The following is a 26,015-nucleotide window of genomic DNA, read 5'->3' as shown; positions in this document are numbered from 1 at the left end:
ATAGTCTTAATTTTTTTGAATTCTGTGGTCATTGATTTTGGTTTTTCTTTTCTTTTAAACTTCTTTAATCATTTGTAGCAGAGAATGAATTCTTAAATGAATATGCCGTTAATGAATTGCTAAAGCACAGGCATGTTGCCCAGTAAACTAAATGCTATGTATATATAAAGGTAACACCTGTTAACACTGGAGACTTCTATTCCTCATGCCATAAGTTGGATAATTTGCTTACGATTATTAATAGTAAATATCGACTTACTGAAGATGATTGCTCTTGTGCAGTTGGCACAGCCTAGAAAACTGTTGTTACATATATCAATGACAGAGCTGATGAGATAAATATTAGGGAAAGTACAATAGAATACATGTTTAGAAAGGAAGTGTCCACTGCCATTAAAGATCACTGAATCCCCATTAAACATACTATAGATGAAAATGTCGGAATACAGGATACATGTATTCAGCAATCCGATGATTCAGAACATGTAAAGAAAATAAAAAAAGGAAAGAGAGAAGCTCATAGCAAATAACTAGGAGGAAAAAGAACCTGGTTGATGTATATAATGCAAAGAGAATATATATACTATAAAGGGCACTGCATTACTACATAACACAGAGATTACAAGGAATGAGAACATTGCTCAATTACAAAACATTCAGTCTACAGAAAATTACACTATTTTTCCCAGAAAGAAGATAAAGCAATAGATTCAAGGGACAGGCTAAAAGTAAGAAATCAACATTGAACTTTGAAGGATTGAAGAACATTATTATAAGAAAAAAGAGGAGAAAGACTGAAGTTGGCCACGTGGGTCAAACTATTTAACCACCTCACTGACATTGGGATTAGCCCTAACTCTATTCCTTGGTTCCAAAATGCCTATACTACTGACATTTCTCAGTAAATTTTAATAAAAGTACATCAGGCACCACTCCCTTACTTAAAGGAGTCCCACAAGGCTACATACTGGCCCCTTTCTTTTGCCACCATTTTTATAAATAAGCTTACAATCGACCTTCCCCAGCTTCCAATCTTACTACACACTGATGCCATGGTTACCATCTGCTCCATTCAGACAACCTATTCAATTCAACATGATCTTCAAAAAAGATTTCCTCTCCCTCATTAACTAGCTCAATAGCAAAAAATAATTACTATACTCCACAAAAACTAATTTATGCTCATTGGAACCTCCACTAAAAGACAAAAGAACCCCAACTCACTTCTTATTCTTAACCACCTTAACAATGCCATTGAGCAGGTTAACACCTTCAGATACCTTGGCATCTGGCTTGATCCCTCACTTAACTTCTACCATCCACTCAAAAAACAGTTGGAAAAAGATAAATTCCCTACTCTTCTAGACCAAAACAAATCTCCTTTTTCCTCTCTGTTCCAACAAGAAATTATATTGGAAAAATGATATTTCTAGCCCAATCTGAGTACTGCCTACCTTTTGCAGCATCTGTCTCCAAAAGAAACTCTACCATCATCCATACAATTCTCCAAGTCCATCTGCCTCTTCAGTACCCTTTCCCCAAAGTATGAATACCACAGTCTTACACTAGCCAAAGCAAAATGGCTGCTGGTTCATCAACAAGCTAATCTCTTTCGCTCCTGACTTTTCTGGATCCTGAAAGAAAACTCTTAACCCTTTTCTTTCCTCTAGCTTACTTAGGCAGCCTCCATTGTATAACTTTAGATTTCATTGCCATTTAGGGCCTCCCTTGCAAGCACCTAAAACCAGACTGCAATGCTCTAACCACTCCCTTTCAACTATTGGACCCAAGCTCTGGAGGGATCATCCTCCCTCAAATTGTAAAGGCTACTCTAACTGCTCCTACTTTTGGGCACAACTTAAAGAACATTTCTCAGCACAAGCTGCTTGTAAATGCTCTGCTTGGGATCACATAACCTAGTCCCCCTAATCTCTGACACATACTGCCTATTATGTTTACTATTGCATCTCTTCTCTAACTCCTAATAGATACCTACTCCAACTGATGTAAGTAATGCACATAGTGGTTTCTACTAACTAAGTCTTGAATAATTTTTGTTGTATTTTAACAATAACTTTGTTTTTAGTGTGCTCCTTAATTGTATAAACTTTTTTCCCCTCTAGATGTGCATTCACATTCTGGGCTGAGACTGAAATTAGTCCAATGGGATTACTGCTCCATCCCAGTCAACAAATTGTATCAATAAATAAATAAATAATCAGATCCTGCACAATGATGAATTTTAGGCACTATATGCTATGAACTTCAGCACAATAGTTGAAATTAAGGATATATGGTGTGTGTCAGCTGGAGCTGCCATAAACTAAAATCAGAATTTTTCTGAGTTATGACATTTGTGGACTACCACTATTTCTGAGAAAACTGAATGATCTGACAATCATTAAGAAAAAAATGCAACACTTTTATGAGCAGTGAAAGTGTAAGATTTTCAGTGTTAGATATGTCTTTCATGATATTTCTCTTATGAATGTGGGCTTGTCAGCTATATATTATTGAACTAACATGGTAGTCAATGTACACCATTTGGTACCATTCAGGATATGCCTGAGAATTACAGATGCTGATACATGACTTCTTCCAGGCACTGATCGACCCTGCCTGGAACCTCCTGAGGTCAAGATTTCCCTGTGTTGTCTTCCTGTACATCAAGAGTGCATTCTAAGTTAGCTAAACTGCTTCAGCTTCCAAGCCCAATGATCAACCCTGCCTGGAACCTCTTGAGGTCAAGATCCCCCTGTGGTGTCTACCTGTACATCAAGAGTGTATTCTAAGTTAGATAAACTGCTTCAGCTTCCAAGCCCACTGATCAACCCTGCCTGGAAACTCCTGAGGTCAAGATTCACTTGTGGTGTCTTTCTGTACATCAAGAGTGTATTCTAAGTTAGCTAAACTACTTCAGCTTCCAAGCCCACTGATTGACCCTGCCTGGAACCTTTTGAGGTCAAGATTCCCCTGTGGTGTCTACCTGTACATCAAAAGTGTATTCTAAGTATGTCCAGCCTAAACTGTTAATTGCTGCACTATATGTTACCTGTACTGCTGCTCCTGTGGTGGCCAAAACCTTGCACATGCCCAGGCCTTTCCCTGTTTCTCTTCATGCTAACCTGCTCCCCACTCTGCTATCTGCCATCTAGCTAACCTGCTTGCTGCAACCTCTCTGACTTCCGCTCACTGCTTACCCTATTTCTATAGTCTTTGCTACTGCAAACTGCACTCCTCTATCTTCCCTGCCTATCTCCTGCTTTTTCTGTACTCCTAATCTACTGACTTCTAATCTTTACAGAGCCACTCAGTCTAGTCCTTTCTTGATGAAATACTCTTCCCTCCTTCCTTCTCCTGCTCTCTAGTCTACCATACTTACCTGATTTTCTGATTGTTTCTTGGGATCTTCTTCATGGGTGCTGCCTTGCTCCATTTGCCCTCACTACGCTCAGGCTCTCTTCACTCCCCTACCCTACCCCCATTCCCACCCCCACATCAATTGCATTCATACTTGACTATACCTCCCCTTCCTCACAGCCCAGCCACTCACCTTCCACTTCATGCCTGTTAATTTAATCCCTCCCCTCTACAGCAAAATCTATATAAACCACACCCGCTAACCCTAGCTAACAACACCAGCTGCATACATTACCTTCTTAGCTACACTCTAGTCTATTACTTACCTACACACATTTATAACAAATCAAAATAACAATGCAACTCCTTCTCTTTACCACTACTACATGCCTATTCCTCTCTGCTATTATCTCTTATCACTCCTACCTTCCCCACCCTCACACCTGTTCCCCAAACTTCCTGTTCCTATATAAATATACAATCTGACAGTTGCATTATTATCTCACCATTTCTTTTTAACTTCTATCCCTCCTGTCTCCATAAACTATATTTCATACCCCTTCATACTCCCCCATATACAAAACTAAATTCTACAATCTCCTGTTACCTTCACTCATGTCACATTATTAATCTACTATGTTTTGGTGACATCCACCCAAATCCAGGCCCCTCTCCCTCTCCCCTCAATCTCACTTCACTAAATTCTCCCTCTACCTTCTCATCATCTCACTCTCACAACCTAACCCATCCCCATAGCACAAACACACCCTTACTGAAGCATCTAACTATCTACTCCATTAATATACAAAGCCTAACCAACAAAATTACTGAACTTTACTCCTGGATAGCTCAAACTACCCTGTGCATTCTTTCCATTCTTTCTTTATCTGAAACATGGCTCAAACCTCCTATCACTAATAAAGAAATACTCCCACCCAGCTATAACATATACCGCCTTGACAGAAGCCCAAAGAAGGGAGGTGGAGTAGCCATCTTCTACAAAGATGGCCTAAATCTCTCACCTGTCACCATCCCTATCCCTGACTTCCACCCAGCTGAACTTATCATCCTAAACTGCCATCTTAACCCACACAAGAAATTTGCTATTGCTGCCATCTACATCCCTCCAGGAAACAATATACCTATCCTAGAAAACATCCTATCCTGGTTTACCCATAATATACAGTACAAATCCCTAATTCTAGGGGATGTCAATATTGACTGGTCCAAACTTACAGCGGACTCACCCCAGCTCAGTATCAACCTCCATGGCTTCCATCAATTGATAACATCCCCCACCCGCTTCTCTAGAAGTTTATCCTCCAGCTCAACCATTGACTGAATTCTAACTAACTCCCCCTTCCTCTACCAAAACTTCACAACCTTACCTGGCTCTCTAAGTGACCATCTCCCCACTTACATCCTCAGGCACTCTTCCCACTTACACAAGGCACACCACTACAGGGATTGTCATAAACTATCTAACTTTAATACCTTCCTGTTCAACTCCATACTGTCTAGCTTTGACTGGTCCATCCTTAGACTTCTCCCACTCAATGACGCAATCAACAAATTCAACAACATTTTCCTACGCACCATTAACTCCCTTGCTCCCTCCAGGAAAATTAGAATCAAATCAAATTATACTCTCTGGCTCTCTAAAGATACTAGATCCCAAATGCATAAAATAGACAGCACTTGGAAAGCCTGGCATCAAACAAAGGAACCTTCCCTATTTCAAAAATATAGAGAATTGAGGAATCTAGTCAAGAAACAAACTAATAAGGACAAAAAGTCCTACTATAGCTCTGCTCAACTAGACAACAAATCCAACCCCGTAAATTCTGGGCTACTCTCAACAAAATCCTCTCACCTGGTTGCCCTTCAAATCCCTCTCCTTACCCAAACAAATCACCACAAGAAACTGCTACTCTCCTTAACAAGCACTTTATCAAAAAAGTCCAGAACCTCACTCACAAAAATCCAAACACAATTACTCTACCAGCCCCACCTGACCATCTAAATAAAAATCTCTTCTCCTTTCAACCTGTCTCAACCTCTTACATTAAATCACTTCTTTTGAAACTTAAACCCTGCTCACCCTCCTCTGATAATCTCCCCCCATCTTTCCTCAAACTTGCTGCTGACTATAGCCTATCCTGTATCAGTTTTCATTAATAGATCCATCCAGGAAGCTACAATTCCATAAATATGGAAATCTTTCTTCACTATCCCCCTCCACAAAGGTGGTAATTATACTGACCCATCTAACTATTGTCCTATTGCAATCCTATCACCCCTCTCTAAGATACTAGGAAAATGTATTCACTTACAACTCCTGACATACCTTCTCCAGCAAAACCCTCTCACTCCCACACAACATGGTTTCTGCCCCAAGCATAGTACATCTACTGCCCTTTTATCTTTCACACACACACACCATAGCAGAGGCTCGTGACAACAATCTACTCATATCCTGTCTCTTCCTTGACCTTTCCAAAGCCTTTATAGGTTCATAGGTTCATAGGTTCATACTAGGCTATCTGCCCTAGAGCATTTAAAAGCCTAGCCAGAGTGTGTGTGGCTTTCACCACCCCTTAGGATGAGAATACTATACCCATTAGTTTGCTGTGCCTCTGTCCAGCAGTGATACAGAGATGATTCCCGGGGTAAACCTATGATCTCCCATCCACTCGTCAAGATTTCTCTTGAACAGGGTCAGTGAGGGGCTCTGCCTCACATGGACTGGGATTCTGTTCCATAGTGTAGGGAGTCTCTGGGTGATGAATCTGTCCCTCCAGCACGTCCTATTTATATCCGTGTTGAGGTTTAAGTCTCTTGCTCTCGTGGCTCTGGTGGATTTGGATTTTTGAGGTGGAGCATGTCCATTAATTCCGGGTTGGACATGGCCTTGTATGTCAGGCACAGATCACCTCTGAGCAGACGGTATGTGACTGAATAGAGCTGGAGTTTCTTCAGTCGGGCATCATATGACATATGTTTGAGCCCCTTTATCCTTTTGGTGAGGAACTTTTGGGGTCTTTCCAACTGCTGCAGGTGTCGGGTAAGGTACATTCGAATGGGGCATTGTACTCAATCATTGGTCTGATAAGTGAATAGTACAGGGGTACAATGACCTCTCCTGATCTGGATGTGAATCCCTTCATGATCAGGTGGGCAATGTAGAAGGTCTTCCTAACCACTTTGGCAATGTGAGTGTCAAAAGAGAGGTTACTGTCAACTTGGGTCCCCAGGTCCCTGATAACTTCTTCCGTGTTTAATGGATTACCACCTATGTGGTAATTAGGGGTTACCTTGTTTTTCCCAAAGGGTATGACTATACATTTTTTGGCATTTAGCTTAAGGCCATGGCTCTGGCACCAGTTATCCATTTCTATGAGACCTTTCTGGAGGATGTCTGTGTCTGATGGAATGTCAATTATGGTGCCCAGTATGCAGTCATCTGCAAATTTTGTCAGCCACAATCCCCCTATGTTTGCCTGCACTTCAGAAAAATAAATGCCAAACAAGAGGGGGCCCAGGACTGAGCCCTGTGGGACACCGCTCATGACCGGCTTAGAGTCTGACATGGCACCAGCAACTCTAACCCTGTGTGTTCTGTCCTTGAGCCAGTTTGCAACCCATCTTGTGACATATGGGTTTACATCTAAGCTGGTGAGCTTTTCTATGATGCCCGAGTGGGGTATTGTGTCGAACACTTTTGCTAGGTCAAGGTAGGCTGTGTGAACTGCCTTACCCTCATCAATGGCCTTAGTGACTGTTTCGAAAAAGTCGACCAAGTTCAAGAGGCAGGATCTGCCCTTGACAAAGCCAAATTGGGTAGGATCCAGTGTCTGTAGGTCCCCAATGTCTTTATTTATGAGTTCCATTATGATCCTCTCCATAGCTTTGCAGACAAGGCTCGTCAAGCTTATGGGGTGGTAATTTCCAGGGTCCGTAGAAGCACCGCCTTTGTGGAGTGGGACCACAGTTGCCGTACACCATTCTTTGGGCACGTATCCTGTAGTAAGGCTAAGATTAAACAGCAGCCTTATGTGTGGGTTTAGTTCCTCATTGAGTTCATGTAGCACACAGCCGGGGACACCGTCCGGTCCCATTGATGTTGTGTTTTTTGCTTTAGAGAGAGCAGCTCTCACCTGGGCATCTGAGATGTTTGGGAGGCTAGACTCTGGTGGGATAGATATTTCTCCTTTTGGGGGAGGGAGGGAGAAATTTGCACTGAACCTGTCTGCCAGTATGTTGGCAATGTCTGTGGGTTCAGTGATTTTTTTATCATTTTGGACTAATTCTGAGCATATCTGGGAGTTTCCACCCAGGTTTCTAACATAGCTAAAGAAGGCTTTATGATTGTCTTTTGTGTCATTAGCGATTTTTCTCTCAAAGTTGGCCTTGGATGATTTTATGAGTGATCGTAGTTTTTGCTAGTATTGATCAGAGATGCCTTCCCATTTAGGGATTTTGCTCTGTCATGTAATAGCTTTCTCCTCTTGTTGTAGAGTTTGTTTATGGCTGGAGTCCACCAGACCGGGCGCCTGCCTTTGGTGGAAAGGGTCTTGATTTTATTAGGGATTGCTTGATCCATACATTCCTGGAGGTGCTCGTAGAAGGCATTTGTAAGGGTTTCAGCAGCGTGGGTTGTGGTTTCCACTGGCTCGGGGGCCTTGAAGGATACCACTCCAGTCTTAAGAAGTGTGAAGTTTGCTTTTGAGAAGTTCTTCACTGTGGTCTTTTTTGCTGGGGGTGGGGGCGGAATTTGGATCTCCAGTGAGATTAATTTATGGTCTGATCTCACCAATGAGGGATATACTTCCAGTGTGGAGCATTTTGTCCCCATGTTTGTGATGATCAGGTCTAGTATATTTTCTCCTCTTGTGGGAATGGTGACTAGTTGTTCCATAGCATTTGAGTTTATGAACTCAAGGAACCTTTGGGCTAGGGTGTTGGGGCTTGAGTAATGTTCCCAGTCTATGTTTGGGTAGTTGAAGTCACCCAATATGATGGTGTTTGGAGAGACATTCATACTCTCCAGTGTCTTCAGGAAGGCTGTGTGGGTTTCCTGAGTTTGAGAAGGTGGTCTGTAGCATGTTACAAACTGTAGAGCAGTTTTACCTATGGTTAATTGCACCTGGATGGTCTCCGATGCTTCGTGCATTGCCACTAACCTGGAGGTGTGGGTATCCTTTATGAATATGGATACTTCCCCTCCTTTTGTGGTTCGGTCCGGATTTTGGGGCCGGAACGCATGATATGAGGTATAACCTGATAGTGCTGGGGTGCTCTCAGGAGCCTTGAACCAGGTTTCAGTCACAGCACAGACATCGATGTTCTCCATACTGAGGAGGGCTTCGAGGGCGTGCATCTTGAGGTTTAGACTTCTGGCATTGAGCAGTATTACCCTTAGTTTTTCTCCATTTTTGTTTTCTAGGGCGGTAGGTTTATCATTTGAGCCTTGCCTAAAAAGGCACTATGGGGTTGGCAAGAGCCTTTGCCAATATCCGAAGCCCAGGGTGACAGGTGCAAGCCGTCCCTTGCGAAGCAGCGTGGCTTGTCAAGCATGTCATCCCAGGCAGACAGACATTGGATCCCCTTAGAATGACACCAGTAATTAAGCCAATTATTAAAGCTGATCATTTTGTCTCTGTATTGTGGCATCATTCTTGGTGAGGGTAGGATACTGCTCAGGGTCAGGGTCATACCGGCCTGGGCTACATAATCTGAGAGCTCCTCTATGTCTCTTTTCATGTAGTCCAGGGAGGTGCGTCTCAGGTCGTTCACACCGGCATGGACAATGACTGAGTCATACTTGTACTTGCTGTGGAGTGACCTGAGTGCTTGTGTTATGTGGCGGATTCTAGCGCCTGACAGGCAGCTTACTGTGATCTTTTCCTTGTTCAGTCTGGTGAGTGGGACGTCAGTGTGTCTGACTATGGAGTCACCTATAACAAGTGTGTCTGGCATTGTGTTTGGCCTTAAGGGCTATGACTGTTTAGCACACTGACTTTGAGAACTATGTGTTGCATGTCTTATGTCTTGAGGTGGCAGTTGCTTGGGTGTCTGCTTTGGAGGCCTCTGTAGTTTTGGTAGATTTTTGATCAGTGCCTCCGAGTATGTCTTTGTGTGTTTATGTGTTTGTTTTGCAGTTGTGATAGTTCTATGTGAAACTGGGTTTGTGGTGTGCGTGGTTTCCTTCTCCTCCTGTCTGGTCTTGCCAGTCCTGAGTTGAGAGAGCTCAGCCTCCAGTTTGGCTATATAGTTGCATCTCTCACATGTATTTGTGTTTTGTGGGAGAAGGAGTGGGTTGTCTGTGTACATGAGGCAATTGTAACATTGCCTCAAGATGCCCAGATTCACCAGCTGAACAAGAGAGGACGCTAGCAACTGACCCTTCGACATGCTAGAAAAAGTGAAAAAGTTTGCTGTGTAACTGAGTCAGAAGGGACCTATACGGAAATGGGTACTCAAGGGGATTCTAGGCTAATGTAGTACTTTGTTTAGTATACAAGTACTTTACCTATATAAAAATGCTTTAGGAGCAAGTGCTGAGCTTTTGAGATAGAGAATAGACTGTTTAGATTGCAAGTAGAGAGGTTCTAAGGGAAAAATTGAAGAGCAGACTTTACGGAGCCAGAAATAGTTTAACCTTGTTTAACCGGCGCTGCTCGATGGTGCTCTATGGGCAACTACTCGCTAAATCACGCAAAAGCGCGCTAAAGCAGGCTTTATAGCAAGGGGTTGATAAGAGCTAGGAATTGACCCAAAATGGCCAATAGACTTCAAGGTTCTGGCTGGAACCACTCCTCTAGGGACAAATAGGCTGCTCAGTGCTCCCCACTCCCACTGGTGAACAAAGAAGTTTCCCTTTATCCAAATAAGGATATGGAATAGCACAGGAACCAAGACAAAGCCCAGAGATCAGCAAACTCTGAAGACTGGACTATTCTAGTTCAATAAGGTGGGAAAACAAGATTTTTTTTTTCTTTTTTTTTTTTGCAGAAAACAGAGGAAAAACAGACAGTAAATGCTATAATTGCTTTTAAACGGCTAGCGCACTTGAGTGTGTTAGCCTACAGGTAAAATTAAGCAACAAATAACTTTTTTTAAAAGTGCAAAACAGTTAATCAACACAAAAACAGGTGACACAGTATCTCACTCTATCCTCCTAACCAAGCTTGCAAACCTTAATCTATCTGCTACCTACCTTACCTGGCACTGCAGCTACCTCTCTTGTAGACAACAATCTGTCAGATGGCTATCTTCCTAGTCTACTTATATTTCAGTCCCTACTAGAGTCCTTCAGGGCTCCATCTTGCGTCCCCTACTATTTGTTTTCACAAATGAGCTCTACACATCTTGCACAAACTCTTCCCTCATCCAATATGCAGATGACTCAACACTCATCCCCATCCTTAACAACATCTCAGAACTACTTTGCCTCACTCAACACACATTTCTTACCACTGAAAAATGGTTGTCAGATAATCAACTCATCCTCAACCCCAAAAAGACTAAGCTCTTGCTTTTTCTCCCCCCCTCTCTCTTTCCCACTATAAATCCACTTTTACTATCACTTCCTCCAATAACACAATCATTCGGCCTGAATCTCAAACTAAACTCTTAGGTGTCATAATAGATGATGATCTCAAATTTAACCTGCACCTTCTCCAACGTAAAAAAACAAACAAACCAGAAACTAGATTTGCTGTATTGTAATAAAAAGTTTCTAACTCCAAATGCTAGACTCACCTTAGCTCAGGCATTCCTCCTACCCTCACTTCTCTATGCTGCTCCAGTTCTAACCTTTATCCAGCACACTACCTTGAGTAAACTACAACAAAAATATCATAAAATTGCTATATTCATTACCAACTCTCACTACACCTCACATCACTGCCTTGCCCTAGACTCCCTGCAATGGCTTGAATTCCCACAGCTACTGTTGACATCACAATTCCAAATTGTACACTCTATACTATATAAACTATCTTCCTGTCCAGCTCTCTCTAACCTTGTATCCACCTACTCCCCATCTCGGTCCCTGTGCACCTCAAACATGCAGCTACTAGCAGTCCATCCACCAAAGAAAAATGTGGGCAAATTACTATACAAATGCTCAGTTGCCCAGTCCTGGAACAAACTACCCTTAGACCTACATGCCATTATACACCCATCTCACTTTAAAAAGGAACTTAAACAACATCTGCTCAACTCCAAAACGTGTCCCTGCCTTAACCTCTCCTAACCCCCACTTTCAAAGTTCTTAACTCCCGCCCATACTACCTAGACTGCTAAAAACAGCCTACCAAATCTCTCAAGTATAAAGCAAATACACATTTTAATCACATGGTATTATTCATCTCTAAATATTTTTACATATACTAGGCCTCATGCTGGTATACTATCCTACTCTTACTTCTTCTCTGCTCTTCCTGTTATGTATATATCTTACCCCTCTTTTGGCTTTATTCTTTAGACATGGCTAGCAGATTTATCTTTTGGCTTTATTCTCTACATATGGCTAGCAGATCTCTAGATGTACCTGGACCTTGTTTTACCATTACTGCACAACTTTCTCATACTATAGACTAAATGGGAATCTTAGACTAAATGGGAATCTTTCTTTCTGCAAAATGTTAAATGAATGTAATCAACTGTAAATTGTTTTTTTCCTCTGTAAAACGTACACTGAATGTAACTTAATTTATGTTGCATTCTCTAACTGGAGCTTTTCTCCTCGGGTCTCCACTGAATATGGGTGTCTAACCCCAGCTGGACTAACCTGGTTAACAAATGTCAATAAATAAATAAATACATAAATTCACAGATTTTAGAAATGGCATGCATCATTTTGCATGTCTACACTATTTACACCTCATTCTTAACCCATTATGCAGTATTTCTACTGCACTGTGTGATTAGATTGATGTGTTGTAGTGTCTTGGTTCTTTATGCATCTGAAGGTAATTCCTCTTTCACATACAGTGAGGAAATGGTCATCATCATCATCTTCTTTCAGCTGTTCCCATTAGGAATCACCACAGCGGATCATCTGTTTCCATTTCTTCCTGTCCTCTGCATCTTGCTCTTTCACACCAGCTGCCTGCATGTCCTCTCTCATCACATCCATAAACCGTATCTTATGCCTTCCTCTTTTCCTCTTACCTGGCAGCTCCATTCTTAGCATCCTTTTCCCAATATACCCAGCATCCCTCCTCAGCACATGTCCAAACCAACGCAATCTCACCTCTCTTGCTTTGTCCTCCAAACTGTCCAACCTGAGCTGACCCTCTAATATACTGATTCCTAACCCTATCCATCCTAATCACACCCAGTGCAAATCTTAACATCTTTAACTCTGCCACATCCAGCTCTGACTCCTGCCTTTATGTCAATGCCACCATCTCCAACCCCTATAACATAGCTGGTCTCACTACCCTCTTGTAGACCGTCCCTTTCACTCTTACTGGTACCCGTCTGTAACAAATCACTCCTGACACTCTTCTCAACCCATTCCACCCTACCTGCACTCTCTTCTTCACCTCTTTTCCACACTCACCATTACTCTGAACTGTTGATCCCAAGTACTTAAACTCATCCACCTTTACCAACTCTACTCCCTGCATCTTCATCATTCCTCTACCCTCCCTCTCATTTACACACATATATTCTGTTTTAGCCCTGCTGACCTTCATTCCTCTCCTCTCTAAAGCATATCTCCACCTCTCCAGGGTCCCCTCAACCTGGTCCCTACTCTCACTACAGATCACAATGGTATAGCACATAAATGTTAAGTTATTGTTTTTGGACCAACAGGGATAACATGTTAGAGAGTGGACCAGAGTTGTTGCAGATGTCATTGCTGCTGTTGGCATCGAAAAACTCTCCCATAAAATGTCAGCTTTACTCTCGCCCATATCTAGATGTGCTATTGCAGTTAATATACTGCATCCCTAGATGGCAATATGTTCTCCCTGTCATTACTTCACACTTGGCTCAAAACATCTCCATGGTTCAAGCTACTGAAAACAAAAAGATAATGATTCATACACATAGCCAGCACCAGAGAGCACCACTGTACCACATTACACAAATACAGGCAGCTTACCTGTAGCCTCCTGAGCCACCTTCTTGATAGCTGCACTCATTTTAAAAGTATTGTTTGAAAGCTACAGTCCACCATTAAAATAACTACTATGCATTAGAGAACAAAGCCTTTCACATCGATAAAGTGAAACTTTGAAGTTAGTTAGACTCCCATTCAAACTTACATCAGTTCAAAACTGCGCCAGTAAGCTGAAATGTACTACCCAAACACATTAGGTCAGTACATGACCTTAAGTGCTTTAAAAAGCAGATCAAAAAGCATCCCACTGAAGAAAGTAAAAAAAGTAACTGGAAAAAGGATTGAGACTGATCCCACCTTGGCACATTTACTCCAAGCACATCTTCTATGTATCAATTTACTGCTGAAGCACTGAGACATTATATACAAAAGTAACGTCTGTAAATTTTAGTTAGCTGACCAAATACAATATTTCTTTATTCATACTGGACACTGTCCTTTAAAGGCATGCTGTACTTAAAACATGATGTCTTTGCTTGTGAAGTACCAGCAGTGTATTTTTGTTGTACCTGTTTGTTGTATATTATGTGTATTGGATTTCTGTCTACTCATTTTATTTCTTACCTCCTCAACTCAGATCATGGCTGAAATGGTTTCTTGGATCTCAACTCACTCAGTTAACAATTGCAAAATAAAATAAATAAAACAGCAGAATGACAGCAAGAGTTTCACAAGAGGGTTAGTGACACAGAGCCAAGAGAAAAAGCCCATGATATTCACTTGTAGGAGTGTGGTATGGTCAGATCATTAGGGAACTTTTCTTGATTCCTGAGGAGCAGCTGCTAATTAACGTTGTTCTAGAGGTGGTCAACAATGGATACAGGGTAAGACAGATGGTGCAATATGACACATGGATGTGTATGTGGCAGAGATTGTATAGGTGTGTAGGTTGTCATACAAAACACGTTGCTTGCTGCAAAATATGTCCCATGTCTCTTAGCAGGCTATTTGTCTATACTGGTGGTGTGAACATGTGCAAAGCCAAGGGTCACTTTTACTATTCGCTTCTATAGTGGCACTGCACAGCCTTTGTCTTTGTCCATCATTTAAACAGTAGCATTTCTGATGAACACTCTGCTGCTTTGACATGTGCCTGTTTTTCGTATGTAGTACATATCTCCTATCACAGCAAGTGGCAGGTGCATATTTGTTACAGCTATTTCAACATTGTCCGACATACAGCTGTGTAGTCACCTTCTTGTGATGGATGTGGGCCTTGACAGATACATCTTTGCTGTATTTTCTGCTTACTTTGTTGATTACATTACTATGAAGATGGTCACAGCTGAGTTTGGTGTACATGTGGGTGGCAGGTGACCTGTGGAACTCGTGGTTATGGTAACTAAATGCAGAAGTGCTGAATGTTGCTGACAGGAACATCCCTGGTGCAGGGCAGTGAGAGCTGATCTCCATTTTAACACTGTATACCAGATTGTACACAACAGTGTTAGTATTTTGTTTATCAACATGCCAACAGCATCACACACCAGACAAAGGGAGATGCAGCTGACCATAAACAGCAGAAATAAGCTTTCATGGGATCTTCACATCTAGTATCTTCATTTGTTGCTGGTCTAAAGTAACAGTAGGTCTCTGCTGTAATGGTAGAGCTTGTTGCTGGGGTAAATGCAGTGCTGCAACACAAAGGTGTATTTTTGGGGTGTATTACCAAGGTATAAGCTCCACCACACCTACCCCTAGTACTCCTCTTCCACTCAACCAGGGTGATAGTCTCCTTCTTATGAACTTAAATCTTGGGAGCGTCTACAATAAACTACCCCAGTTATATGCCTATATTGTCTCATATGCCCCTGACATATTAATAGAGTCAGGAACCTGGCTAAATCTTGTTCGTATTTTCATCAATAATTCAAAAACATGCTATGTACAAGGTTTTAAAAGATTTCTTCTTAAAGCTTACGCAATGGCAAAGTTGACTGCATTAGTATTTGACCTTTGTCTAGTAAAAATAAGTAGATATCAACTGTTTTTGATATTAATTATTATTATAGATATAATTTTCACATTTTTATAAATATCTCAACAACAAGTAACACAGACAGAACTCCATAGCCTTGTATGAAAGCCTCTCAGCTAGATGAATAAAATGTTGCTGACAGTATGTGTGTAACTTGAGTGGTTGCTGAGATATTGTAAGTTGTTTACAAAATATTACAAATGTAATTGTTACTGTGTTTACTGTGACTTATAAAATTTGGTTTAGGACGTAGAACCTAATGAATAGTATCACTATAAAAATAGTTTGTGCTAAAGAGTTTATAGTTTATATTTCTGTCATAATCCCTATGGTTCCAGAGATATGAACATTTGTTTGAAATGTGAGGACATAATTTTATTCTGTCAAAAGGCTTAGGCTATGCCCATTGGAAGATACAGTGTAAAGTTCCTGAGAACCATTGGAGTGAGTTAAAACTCATTTTGTCTCATTGGCCATTTGTTGCTTTCTCCAAATGTCTGCCTGTTTCTCTTTCTTACTGACATGCACTCACCAACCTTTTGTGTCACACCAGGCTTCCTGCCCTCCCCCCTCCGCAACTCCCTGTGCAAGTGATGATAACTGTGCCATATCCGTGTTTTGTATCTTTTAGATGCAGAGATACATAAGCTTTGTGTCTGATGCTCAGGGTGCATAGCTGACTTCATGCTTAGTGTATCTGCATATGTGATGCTGAACTGGTAATTGTACCTTTGACTTATATTGGTCTTAGAAAGTCAGATAGTTGATAGCATCAAAATTTCCCAGCTTTATTGTAAATGATCCAGTGAGGGTTGTAGAGTCTAAAACTGCAATGTGCATCATTACTTTCTAACTTCTGTCTTTAATGATCTTCCAGTACAAATGTGTGGTGCTAAACTGAGGGCATGCAGTGACCATCATTACTTTTGAGAGGTATGACTGTGTGAATCTTTGATGCCTGGTGCCTCTTACTTAATAATGGACACATATAAGTCAAATAAGTCTCTGCTGTCACAAGTTAAGGTCATTTCTGTACAAATCTCCCATCTTTTAATTGTTTGCACTAGTTAGTAAAAAAATGCAAGGATATGCCAGTCACTCATATTATTACATGATACACTCCAGATTCAACACTTAGCAGTTGCAACAGTTTTAGTTCTGGTCTGACTCTTCCCCTTGTTGATTCTGCTGAAGCTGTTTTCTTAGGATGATGTTGTGTAGCATGGCACATAGTGCAAATATTTCAGTACATGTCCATGGATTGTACTGCATTTCTCCCCCAGGTGTATCTAGGCACTGGAACCGTGACTTCAGTAGCCCAGACATACGTTCCATGATATTTCTTGTTTGAGCGTGTGCCTCATTATGGCATTTTTCAGCAGGTATGTGTGCATTTCTGATGGGTGTCATCAGCCATGCTTCCAGTGCATAACCTGCATCCCCCTCGGAAATGACTCTGTGCGATATCCCCCCTAGTGAACATTTGATACATTTGGGAGGTGTGCCAGCTATGTGAATCGTGGTAACTGCCAGGGTTGCCAGCTCACACATTCAAGATGATTTCCTTGGCATTACACACAGGTTGGCAGTTAATAGAGTGAAAGCCCTTTCTATTAATGTAGACCCTTGCCTGTTCCCCGGGCAGTGCCTTAATTTCTACATGTGTGCAATCTATGGCACCCAGTACTTCAGGGTAGTGTGCTATGGGGTAGAAGTACTGCATATTTCTGGCCCTATCCTCAGGAGTATGGGGAAAATATATGTGGTCCCTAGCATGTTGGAGCATAGCATTCAGGGATTGGTGGAGGATCCTGGATGCTGATGGCTGTGACACCCCCAGCATGTCCCCTGTTGGTCTCTGAAAGGTACCTGTAGCTAAGATTCTAAGTGCTACACATACCTTTGCTTCCACTGGGGTGAGTTCTCCTTGGCTTGCCCTGGCTCTGAGTTGAGGACGACAGAGGTTACAGAGTTCCTGTAGTGTGTTTCTATCTACCCTGTAATGCTCTACAATTTCCACATCATGTACGTTGTGATAAGTTAACTGGGGTCTGAAAACTCTTCTCTTTCTTGGCCTTGGTCTATTAGCAGCAGCAGCAGCACAGACTTCAGTCTGTTGCACATACGCATGAATTAAAGCAACAACAGCCTCTACCATTGTTTATGTGTAGACTCCTTTCCATGGCAGTATTCCAATGGGTTTTGAAATTCACAGAGAAAACCAGCACTACATTGTTGCTTTATAGCTTGTTGAATAGCTCCCCTCCATCTTGGATTGGTTGATTAGCATGCAATTCGGCTGCTTATGCTGTAATTTTCATGCCACTGTGTTTACCTTATTTGTACAGCTGTGCACAGCTCTACACAGTGTGTAGAGTCACTTACTGAATGTAAAATGGTATGCTACCGTGTGCGCATCACAACACAATGTGGACACAGTGTAAACTAACCATGTAGGCTTTATTGAATCTGGCTGATAGTCTACACATTGTGGTAACTTTTATGAATCCCTCTCAATATTTAAGGTTGCAACAAAATCAGTAGGAAAACTAAAATTAGGAAGAAGGTGGGAGTTATGCTTGTATTATCTATTCGCTTGGAATGGTATACACTTAGTGTACATTTAGTGTAGGCATTAATGAATCTGGCTACAACAATTTTTTTCTTATTTAATATAATACTGTTAGGAATTTTCTCTAAAGCAGTTATACTTGTAAAAGTTTAATACATAATCCCCTAACTTGTTTCTAAAAGTGTCATAAATAGCCTGATTTTCTGATGATTCTTAGCAGATGCTTCTCCTACGTTAAGTACAAAACGTCAACATTTTTAGAGTCAGGGCATCCTGTCTCGCTGCTCTTAGTGGGCAGCATTATGAATTTTCTGAAATTGTTTACATTTTTCTGCCACATTAGGGTAGCAATCAAGCTGTAGATTAAAGATGACTGAAGATAGACATGCTTTAGCAGTGAAGAGCCCCATAGGTAAATAAAAATAATGCATTTAATCCTGAAGAAGTGCCTTTTGTTGGAATTATGTAAGCCGAAAACAACATGGGTTTCCTTCAAATATATTTGTTGCCACGATTCTACTGTCATAGATTTTAAGTAATTGTTATTCTAAGTTTTCAGTTGTAAATGGAATTCTTCCTGTGAAATATAATTTAAAAATATAAAAATAATTTAAAAATGCTGCTAGCCAGTCAAATGCAATAGCAATCAGTTTTAGTAATGGCAGCTAAATGAAGTATTGTTCCTTAGTTCTTATACTTGTTTGTTTTCAGTTATATAGGCCCCCGTTCCACACTTTGAATGAGAATCAGTATTCCACATATCTCCCAAATGTGTCCATCTATGTACGTATGTGTATGTATGTGCTTGTATCGTCTTAGGAAAACATGGATGTCTGTGGTGTTTCTGTTGAGGAACACAGGTTTGTTTATCAAATCTTAAAGTTGTTATGCAAAAAAACAAACCTTAGCGAACCATAATGCAATTCACAATCTCAGTTTTTGTGTCTGTGTCATCCTTTCTACCACATGACCCACATCATCACAGACAAGATGAAAATTACTTTGAATTTCTGCTTTTCCCCTCCACAAAAAAAATCTATCATTTTTGTGAGACATGAAAACATGCATCATGGGCATATAGCCTAGTACTTACCTATGAACCTATGAACCTATCTCAGCAGCACTGGCTACCAAGCCTAAGTTGAACAAGACTCATAAAAACAGAATAGAGTTCTTTTCTACACAGCCAATTATTAATTATTACTGGTGTGCTGGTTCACAGTGCTCTCAGATCATTTTCAGTAACTTACCAGAATGTGTACGCAGGTGACCTGCCAGAGCATCCCTCCTCTGGCACGCATAGCTACAGAGGTGACACTTGAATGGTTTCTCTCCTGTGTGCAGCTTGATGTGACGAAGCAGATTTCCTTTCTGTGTAAAAGAGGCTCCACACTCAGTACAGTGGAATGGACGCTCTCCTGAAACAGACAACACAATGAGTAAGAGAGAGATCCTTACATGTCATGCTGCAGTCTACATCTTTTAATTGGCATGCTCTTATGGTCAGTGGATGGCATCATTAGTAGAACTTTAGAGGTGCAAACTTCTTGTACCAATCAGTTGTTTTTTACAAAGTCATTTTAATATACCTGTCTGCAGATATCTCAGACTGGATAGGAATGCAGGAGGAGGAGGAGGGAAAGAGAGAGAGAGCGAGAGAGAGAGAGAGAGAGAGACAATGAGAGGAATGAGTTAGCATATGCTATACACTATACAATGTGTAGCATTAATTAAATAGCAAGGGACGGCAAGTGGTAAAAGAATAAGATTTTATGAATCGATAAGCAGGAATGATGAAAAGTGATAAACAAGGAAATGCAGTATTTGTTTGTTTGTTTGTTGTTAGCCAGAATAGTTAGACAGGAGATTCTATCCATTTTCAGTGAGGACTGGAGAGTAAAGTTACAAGAAAGATGTCAGTAGTTGAAAACATGCACTTGGAGCAACGTTCAGTAGGGAAGGAAGCAGGAAAGAAGGTTGGAAGAAAACGGTGCGACAGCAAATATGGGTAATTAGTAATAAATATGTGGGTCCAAGGAGAGTGTAAGGAATTCACAAGGATTATTGGCAGTGATGCCGAAAATTTATTGCAACAAATAATGAGGTAGAAATGAACATATAGGAAAATACAGCGTGACTGAATAAAGCAGCTGAAAAATATGATCTACAGAATCTAGCCAACAAGGTAAAGTAGCGAAAAGTATAGAAGCAAGGTCAGCAAGAGCTGAAGACATGGAGGGGATGTTTCCAGAAAGAATAACACACTACTCTAAATACAAGGAAACATTACTGATCGTCGCAGAAATACCCTACCTAAGGTAGACATGGTGAACAAAACTTTACTGAAAGAGGAAAATTAAAAAAAAAAAAGATCTAGGTTTCAAGGGGCAGAGTCAGAAAATGTTTAAAGAGAAGTAAAGGAGGGAGTCATAGCTCTGAACTGTACAGGTTGTCGCATAATGTCCAGATTTTTGCCTTGTATTTTTCATCCATTTTTAATAAAATAGTGGTTTTCTGGCATGCTAGTGGCAAATCATTAAAGACTGAAGTTAGAAAGCAATGACAGATATTTAAGTTTCAGACTTCATACCCTTCGGAAAAGTCACATTAATGCAAAGCCAGTTATTCTATCAACTTTCTAAGTTTGTAAGAGCATCATTTACATATTGTCCCTATTTTGGGGCTTTGTCCCACTTTTATTTATGGCTTTGTCCAGTTTTCTTGTTCTAAGAGGTTGAGAGGTATGGAGGGACTCACTAACATATAAACAAAGCAAACACCAGATGCAACTGGCAAGTACTAAGTTTCTTTTAAACAGGTGTCTAAATAAACAGAAAACATTTTTGTATTGTTGTTGTTGTATCTTTCGGCTTTTCCTGGTTAGGGGTCGCCACAGTGGAACTCCGGTCTGCTAATGATTGGCAGTAGATTTTTACGTACTGACTTGGACTGACACACAACCTTCAATGAAGGTATGCCCATTCACGCATGTCTCCACACAAAAGACGCTTTAGCTGAGAATCGAACCAGACAGCGTCTTACTGTGAGGCGACAACGCTACCGCAGCACCACCACCGCAGCATTGTAGAGGAAATTAATAGCAGCTAATAAAACTAGCAGAAAAAGAAGCATCACGCAAGGAATAGCAGAGGATAAAAAATCCCAAATAGACTGCAATTACAGAATATTAAAAGTCAACACTGGAGTGTGATGTTTAAGTATGGCAGTAAAAAGTGAAAATTAAGGTTGGAAGTAAGGAGGGGTAATGAAGGAAAGAGTTATTAGGAACAGATAAAGAAAGAAAGTGGTAGGTAAGAAAACTCCTTCTGAGATTAATTTTAGCACATTCGCTTTCAGCACAATATTATATGGTTATATTCAGCCCATTGCAAGGATCAAACTGTCACAGGCTTCTTATACTACAAAGCACATAAAGTCAATAGCTCAGCTGACGTATAATCCACCAATATATATTTCATCTAGAATATGTACTGCAACAACCTACATCTGTTCACTAGATGGAAACAAAAACAAACAAAAAACAGATGTTTTAATTTATTTAACATTTGTTTACTGGGAAAATCTGACTGGGACAGAGCCCATTTTCAGCAGAGGCCCAGGGAGAAATGCTCCAGGTGCATGTCTTTTGAATATGAGAGGAAATCGGAGTACCTGGAGCAAACCCACATGAACACAGGGAGGACATGCAGACTCTGCACGGAAGGCAGCATAGCTGACAATCGAACTAGAGAATCTCTTGCTGTGAAGTGACAACGATGACTGCTGCATCACTGACCCCGCACCAAATAAAATAATAATAAAAATGCAAGGATTACGTATGCCAGTAGGGCAATGCCCCAAATATGGCTATTGCTTTATTGTTGCCCATGTTGGGTTAATGATCTTAGGCATTCCAACATCAAGGAGACACAGACAATTTATTGAGTCCTGTGCTCAGGTCTTTGAGGAAGGTAAGACCTCGGCTTTGAGCAGCATTCAGTGTTCACCAAAGATAATAAATTGATTGAGTGATAAAATAATTGGCTTCAACAACTAGCTAGTAAATTGGTGTCATTCAGGGGGATCCATTGTGTATCTCTGGGACGAAATGGTCAACATTCCATCCTGCTTTTGCTAGGGATGGCACACACTTTGTTGAATATTATCTGAAATTTTTGCTACCCCTATAATGCTGTATTTTAGTCAGAGTTCATCTGTTAGACCTCTTGGCATAGCCAGTTATGACCTGGATAATGTGAGGATAGTGCAGCTGAATGCTAGAAATGTAAACATCAAAATTTCTGAACTAGAGGCCTTCATCACCTATGAAAACATTAACACGTCTGTAATTAAAGAAACATCGCCCCAGGATAGCAAAGGCACACTCTTTTAACTGGGGTTTAGTACCTGCATTCAGATCCTCTGAAATCTGCCTAGAAGTATTTATATCTATTTGTAACCTTGTTGATGTGTATTACATCTTATAAGATACAAACCTGGAACTGACCGAACTCCTAATAACACTCGAAAACTCAATTATCACTTTATAGCTAATTATAGAATTCCATCTATGAACCCTTAGCAACTGCAGAATGCGTTAATTAATTTGAAATGTTGACCATTGAACCAAATGCATTTCTTTTGGATAACTTCAACTATCCATACATAAATTGGAAAACATATACAATCAACAACAAATATGTCAAGAAATTTCTGGGTTTCATAAATGTTAATGTATTTTACCAAATTTCCTTCTGACCTGGGATATACGTCCTTTAGATCTCACCCTGAGCAATGTATCATACAAGGGGTGTAAGCCCTTCTTTAAGGACATTAGGAAGCTTAAATGTAAGTGACATTCGGTACTGAATTTAACTCGAATGGTGCCCCCTTCTGTGAATCTACAGACATTACCACCATTACTGTAGACAGATAATCTTCAAGTATAATTCCCCAATTTCAATAACTCCTTCCATTCCCCTTTTACACCTCGCCTCCCAAAATCTGTCTGGACCTAGTCCTTTTGGCACTTTTCAAAAATAAAAGTACAAGTTCCATGGGTCCAGACAATATCTTTGGATGTTTGCTGACACACAAGTCCCACTTAGATGGATTCCTCCAGCAGTAAACCTCAGCTCTTCTCTGGTTACATCTCTGAGGTATTGAGAATGGGTGTTGGTGGTGCCCTTGCATAAGGGTAGACCTTCTACAGACCTTATATTACAGGCTTATTAGTCTTGCTGGTATTATTTACAAGTTTAAGGAATATATTATAGCTGAACTAGTAAAAATTATGTAATTGACCTTACATACACCAGTTCAACTTCGTAAAAAGAAGTTTATATCTGTTTAACCTGGTTGAGGTCTTCAGAAAAGTTACTGAGGCCATGAAGAAATGGCATATAGTCAACAGTTCCTATCTTGTACTAACCAATGCTGTCAGAATTACCCGCTCCCACTGGAATTATTGACAAACTCTCCAGTCTCAACATTAACCAATATGTAGCTCACTGGACAGGAGCAGTGTTTGAGTGCCCCATTGTTTTCTCTAGGTTCAGAACCTTGTCAGAGGCTCTGAAGGAGCCTGGTACCACCTTGTCTTGCCAAGAAGGCATTTTTCTCAAAAAGGAGTCAATGCAGTATTTGGAAACTCTAAGAGTTTCTAATGTTCTTATATCAACTGTTAGTTTATCACATAGCTATGTTGTTCTGACTGGAATTCCTTTTCAAGATACATGATGTTTATCAATAATCATAGTCAAACTATTGGTCCTGATTCCAAGAATGTGATCAGTAAATCTAATACAAATGCTAAATATCATAGTATTTAAAATTTTCAGCCTAAATTGTATCTGCTGTATTGAGCCTGTAGAAATCCAAGGGCAAGTTTAGGTGCTCAAGCCTCTTAATGTTTGACAACACCATAACAAAGATTATTTGCCTGATATAATATTTTTTATCCTTTCCAGCTTTCAATGTTTTTAGCAGAATATGAACAAAACCCAGAGCATTGTTCATTATTAGTCCAAACCCTCATTTTGCACAAGGAAATGAAAACAATTTGGTGTCTAGAAGAGATTGCTCTCCAGATGGTACAAAATCTGTTCCTAACAATTAAGCTGGCATTCATAGAAAAACATAACTCATTTGAAACCATAAGTCCAAAGTCTTTGAACTATGTACAAATATGCAACAAGTCATTATTAATGGCATAGGGATATAGACGTCTTGCAGATCTCAGATGCACAATGCTCCATTTTTTTGCATTTAAATTTGTAGTGGTTATTTAATGCCAGCTTGTATAACTGATCAGGATTTCCTTGCAGCTTTGTTTGGTCATTTACAGATGTGAACAATGTTATCTACACAGCATCCTTGGTGACTTTTCCTATCCAGATTTTAAGGGTAATAAAATAATTGAATACTCACCAGGAAGCCTTGAGGCACTACCCTAGTTAAAGGGTCAGACATATTTGGTCTGATTATTACATGTGAATCTGAGTCCATCTCATAATATCTGGATTTAAATCTTAGAATTCCAGAGTTTATAAAAGTATAACTTGGGGTAGAGTAAGAAACCTTTGTCAGATGAAAAAATATGATATCCACAGAAATATCAATAATATCAATAACTGGTATGCCAAAACTTATTAAATTGAAAAGGTAGGAATGGTTCTGACTAAAACCATACTGGTTAGCATTCACTAACCTGATAACATTTTGTGGAATAACATTAAGAAATACATTTCCATTGCATTTACCCAAAATGCAAGTCAAGCTGATTGGTCCATAGTTGCTAGGTTTTCCATGATCCTCTGCCTTAAAAACTAGAGTGTTAGCTAACTTCCACCATGATGCACATAGCTATTGTTTAATGTGAGTTGGAATAAAATTGCTTAAACATGGAAAAATATTGTCCTTAACCTGAAAACCTATCTTTTGACCATCATGTAACAACAGTTGTCAGAAAATCCTTTAATTTAAGCAGCTAATTGCCAAAGGTGTAAAGAGATAATTGGTCCATTATACTCTGCATTGGTCAGACCATTTATCAGGTATGATGCTTCCTTTGGATGCATTTCACTAAACGTATCAAACTATTGGAAAGTCCCCAAAGGTTCCTAACCAAAAGATTACAGAGTTAAAGTTCCTGAGATACTAAAGGAGGCTGGAAGCTCTATGGCTTTATCCAGTGTCTTATAAACTTTTGAGGGGAGATTCCTGATTTGCTTGCAGTGCAACTAGAGACCCAATTGTGCTCGACCTCCTGTTTCTCCACAAGTTCAATATCTCCACCAGTACCAGAACCAGGGACCTAAATCTTCACCAACAGATAAATATAATACAATGGTGGACCATTACAGCTTGTGGTACTAAATGGTAAACAAGGTGGACTAAACCAGGTTTCAACCATGATGTCCATTAATTAGCTCTCTGGTAGAACCCATGCAGTTAAATTCAGGGGTATCGCATCTAAACAAAGAAGCAGCTCAAGAACTGTCCCATAGCATGCTGTCCTTGGCCCTGTCCTGTTTGCCAAGTACTTTTCTAACGCAAAACTTGAACATAAGGGGATATATCTAGCGACATTTGCTGATAAATGCAAACTGGTGATGGTTATCATATCCCATTATGATATTCAAATTATGAGCCAGGCTAATGCTTGCTATGTTTTTTTGTGGACTAACCCTCAACATCAAGAAATGCAGTATAATTTCTATAGGAAAATCTAACATCACCACTGCACAGCATATAGATGGTGCTCTTAAATCTGACCAGTCATCAAAGACAAGTATGTACGATTTGTTATTATTAGGCTTTGTCCAGATTTCTTGCACTACGAGACTGAGAAATCTGTACATAAGAGCTTGTTTTTCCTAAAAGAAAACATATTTGCTCCAAGTGGACTCATTAGGATAGCCAAACCTCAAATAACTCTGTGTGTGTGTGTGTGTGTGTGTGTG

The 26,015-nt window shown here is 40.3% G+C and overlaps 1 protein-coding gene across 3 annotated transcripts in view; it reads right to left on the bottom strand.

The window, feature by feature from the left end:
• Window positions 1-26,015, bottom strand: part of IKZF3 (IKAROS family zinc finger 3) — a 414,014-nt gene that overhangs the window by 317,563 nt on the left and 70,436 nt on the right. For all 3 annotated transcript variants that reach the window (XM_044055471.1, XM_044055472.1, XM_044055473.1), the window contains exon 2: window positions 19,302-19,469. In XM_044055471.1, coding sequence (XP_043911406.1) covers window positions 19,302-19,469 — 168 coding nt within the window. The remainder of the gene's footprint in view (window positions 1-19,301; window positions 19,470-26,015) is intronic.

This window comes from Protopterus annectens, chromosome 13.part0 (assembly GCF_019279795.1).
Source record: "Protopterus annectens isolate FY-2018-M chromosome 13.part0, PAN1.0, whole genome shotgun sequence".
Classification (NCBI taxonomy): domain Eukaryota; kingdom Metazoa; phylum Chordata; order Ceratodontiformes; family Protopteridae; genus Protopterus; species Protopterus annectens.
This window is presented reverse-complemented; position numbering and strand designations above follow the sequence as displayed.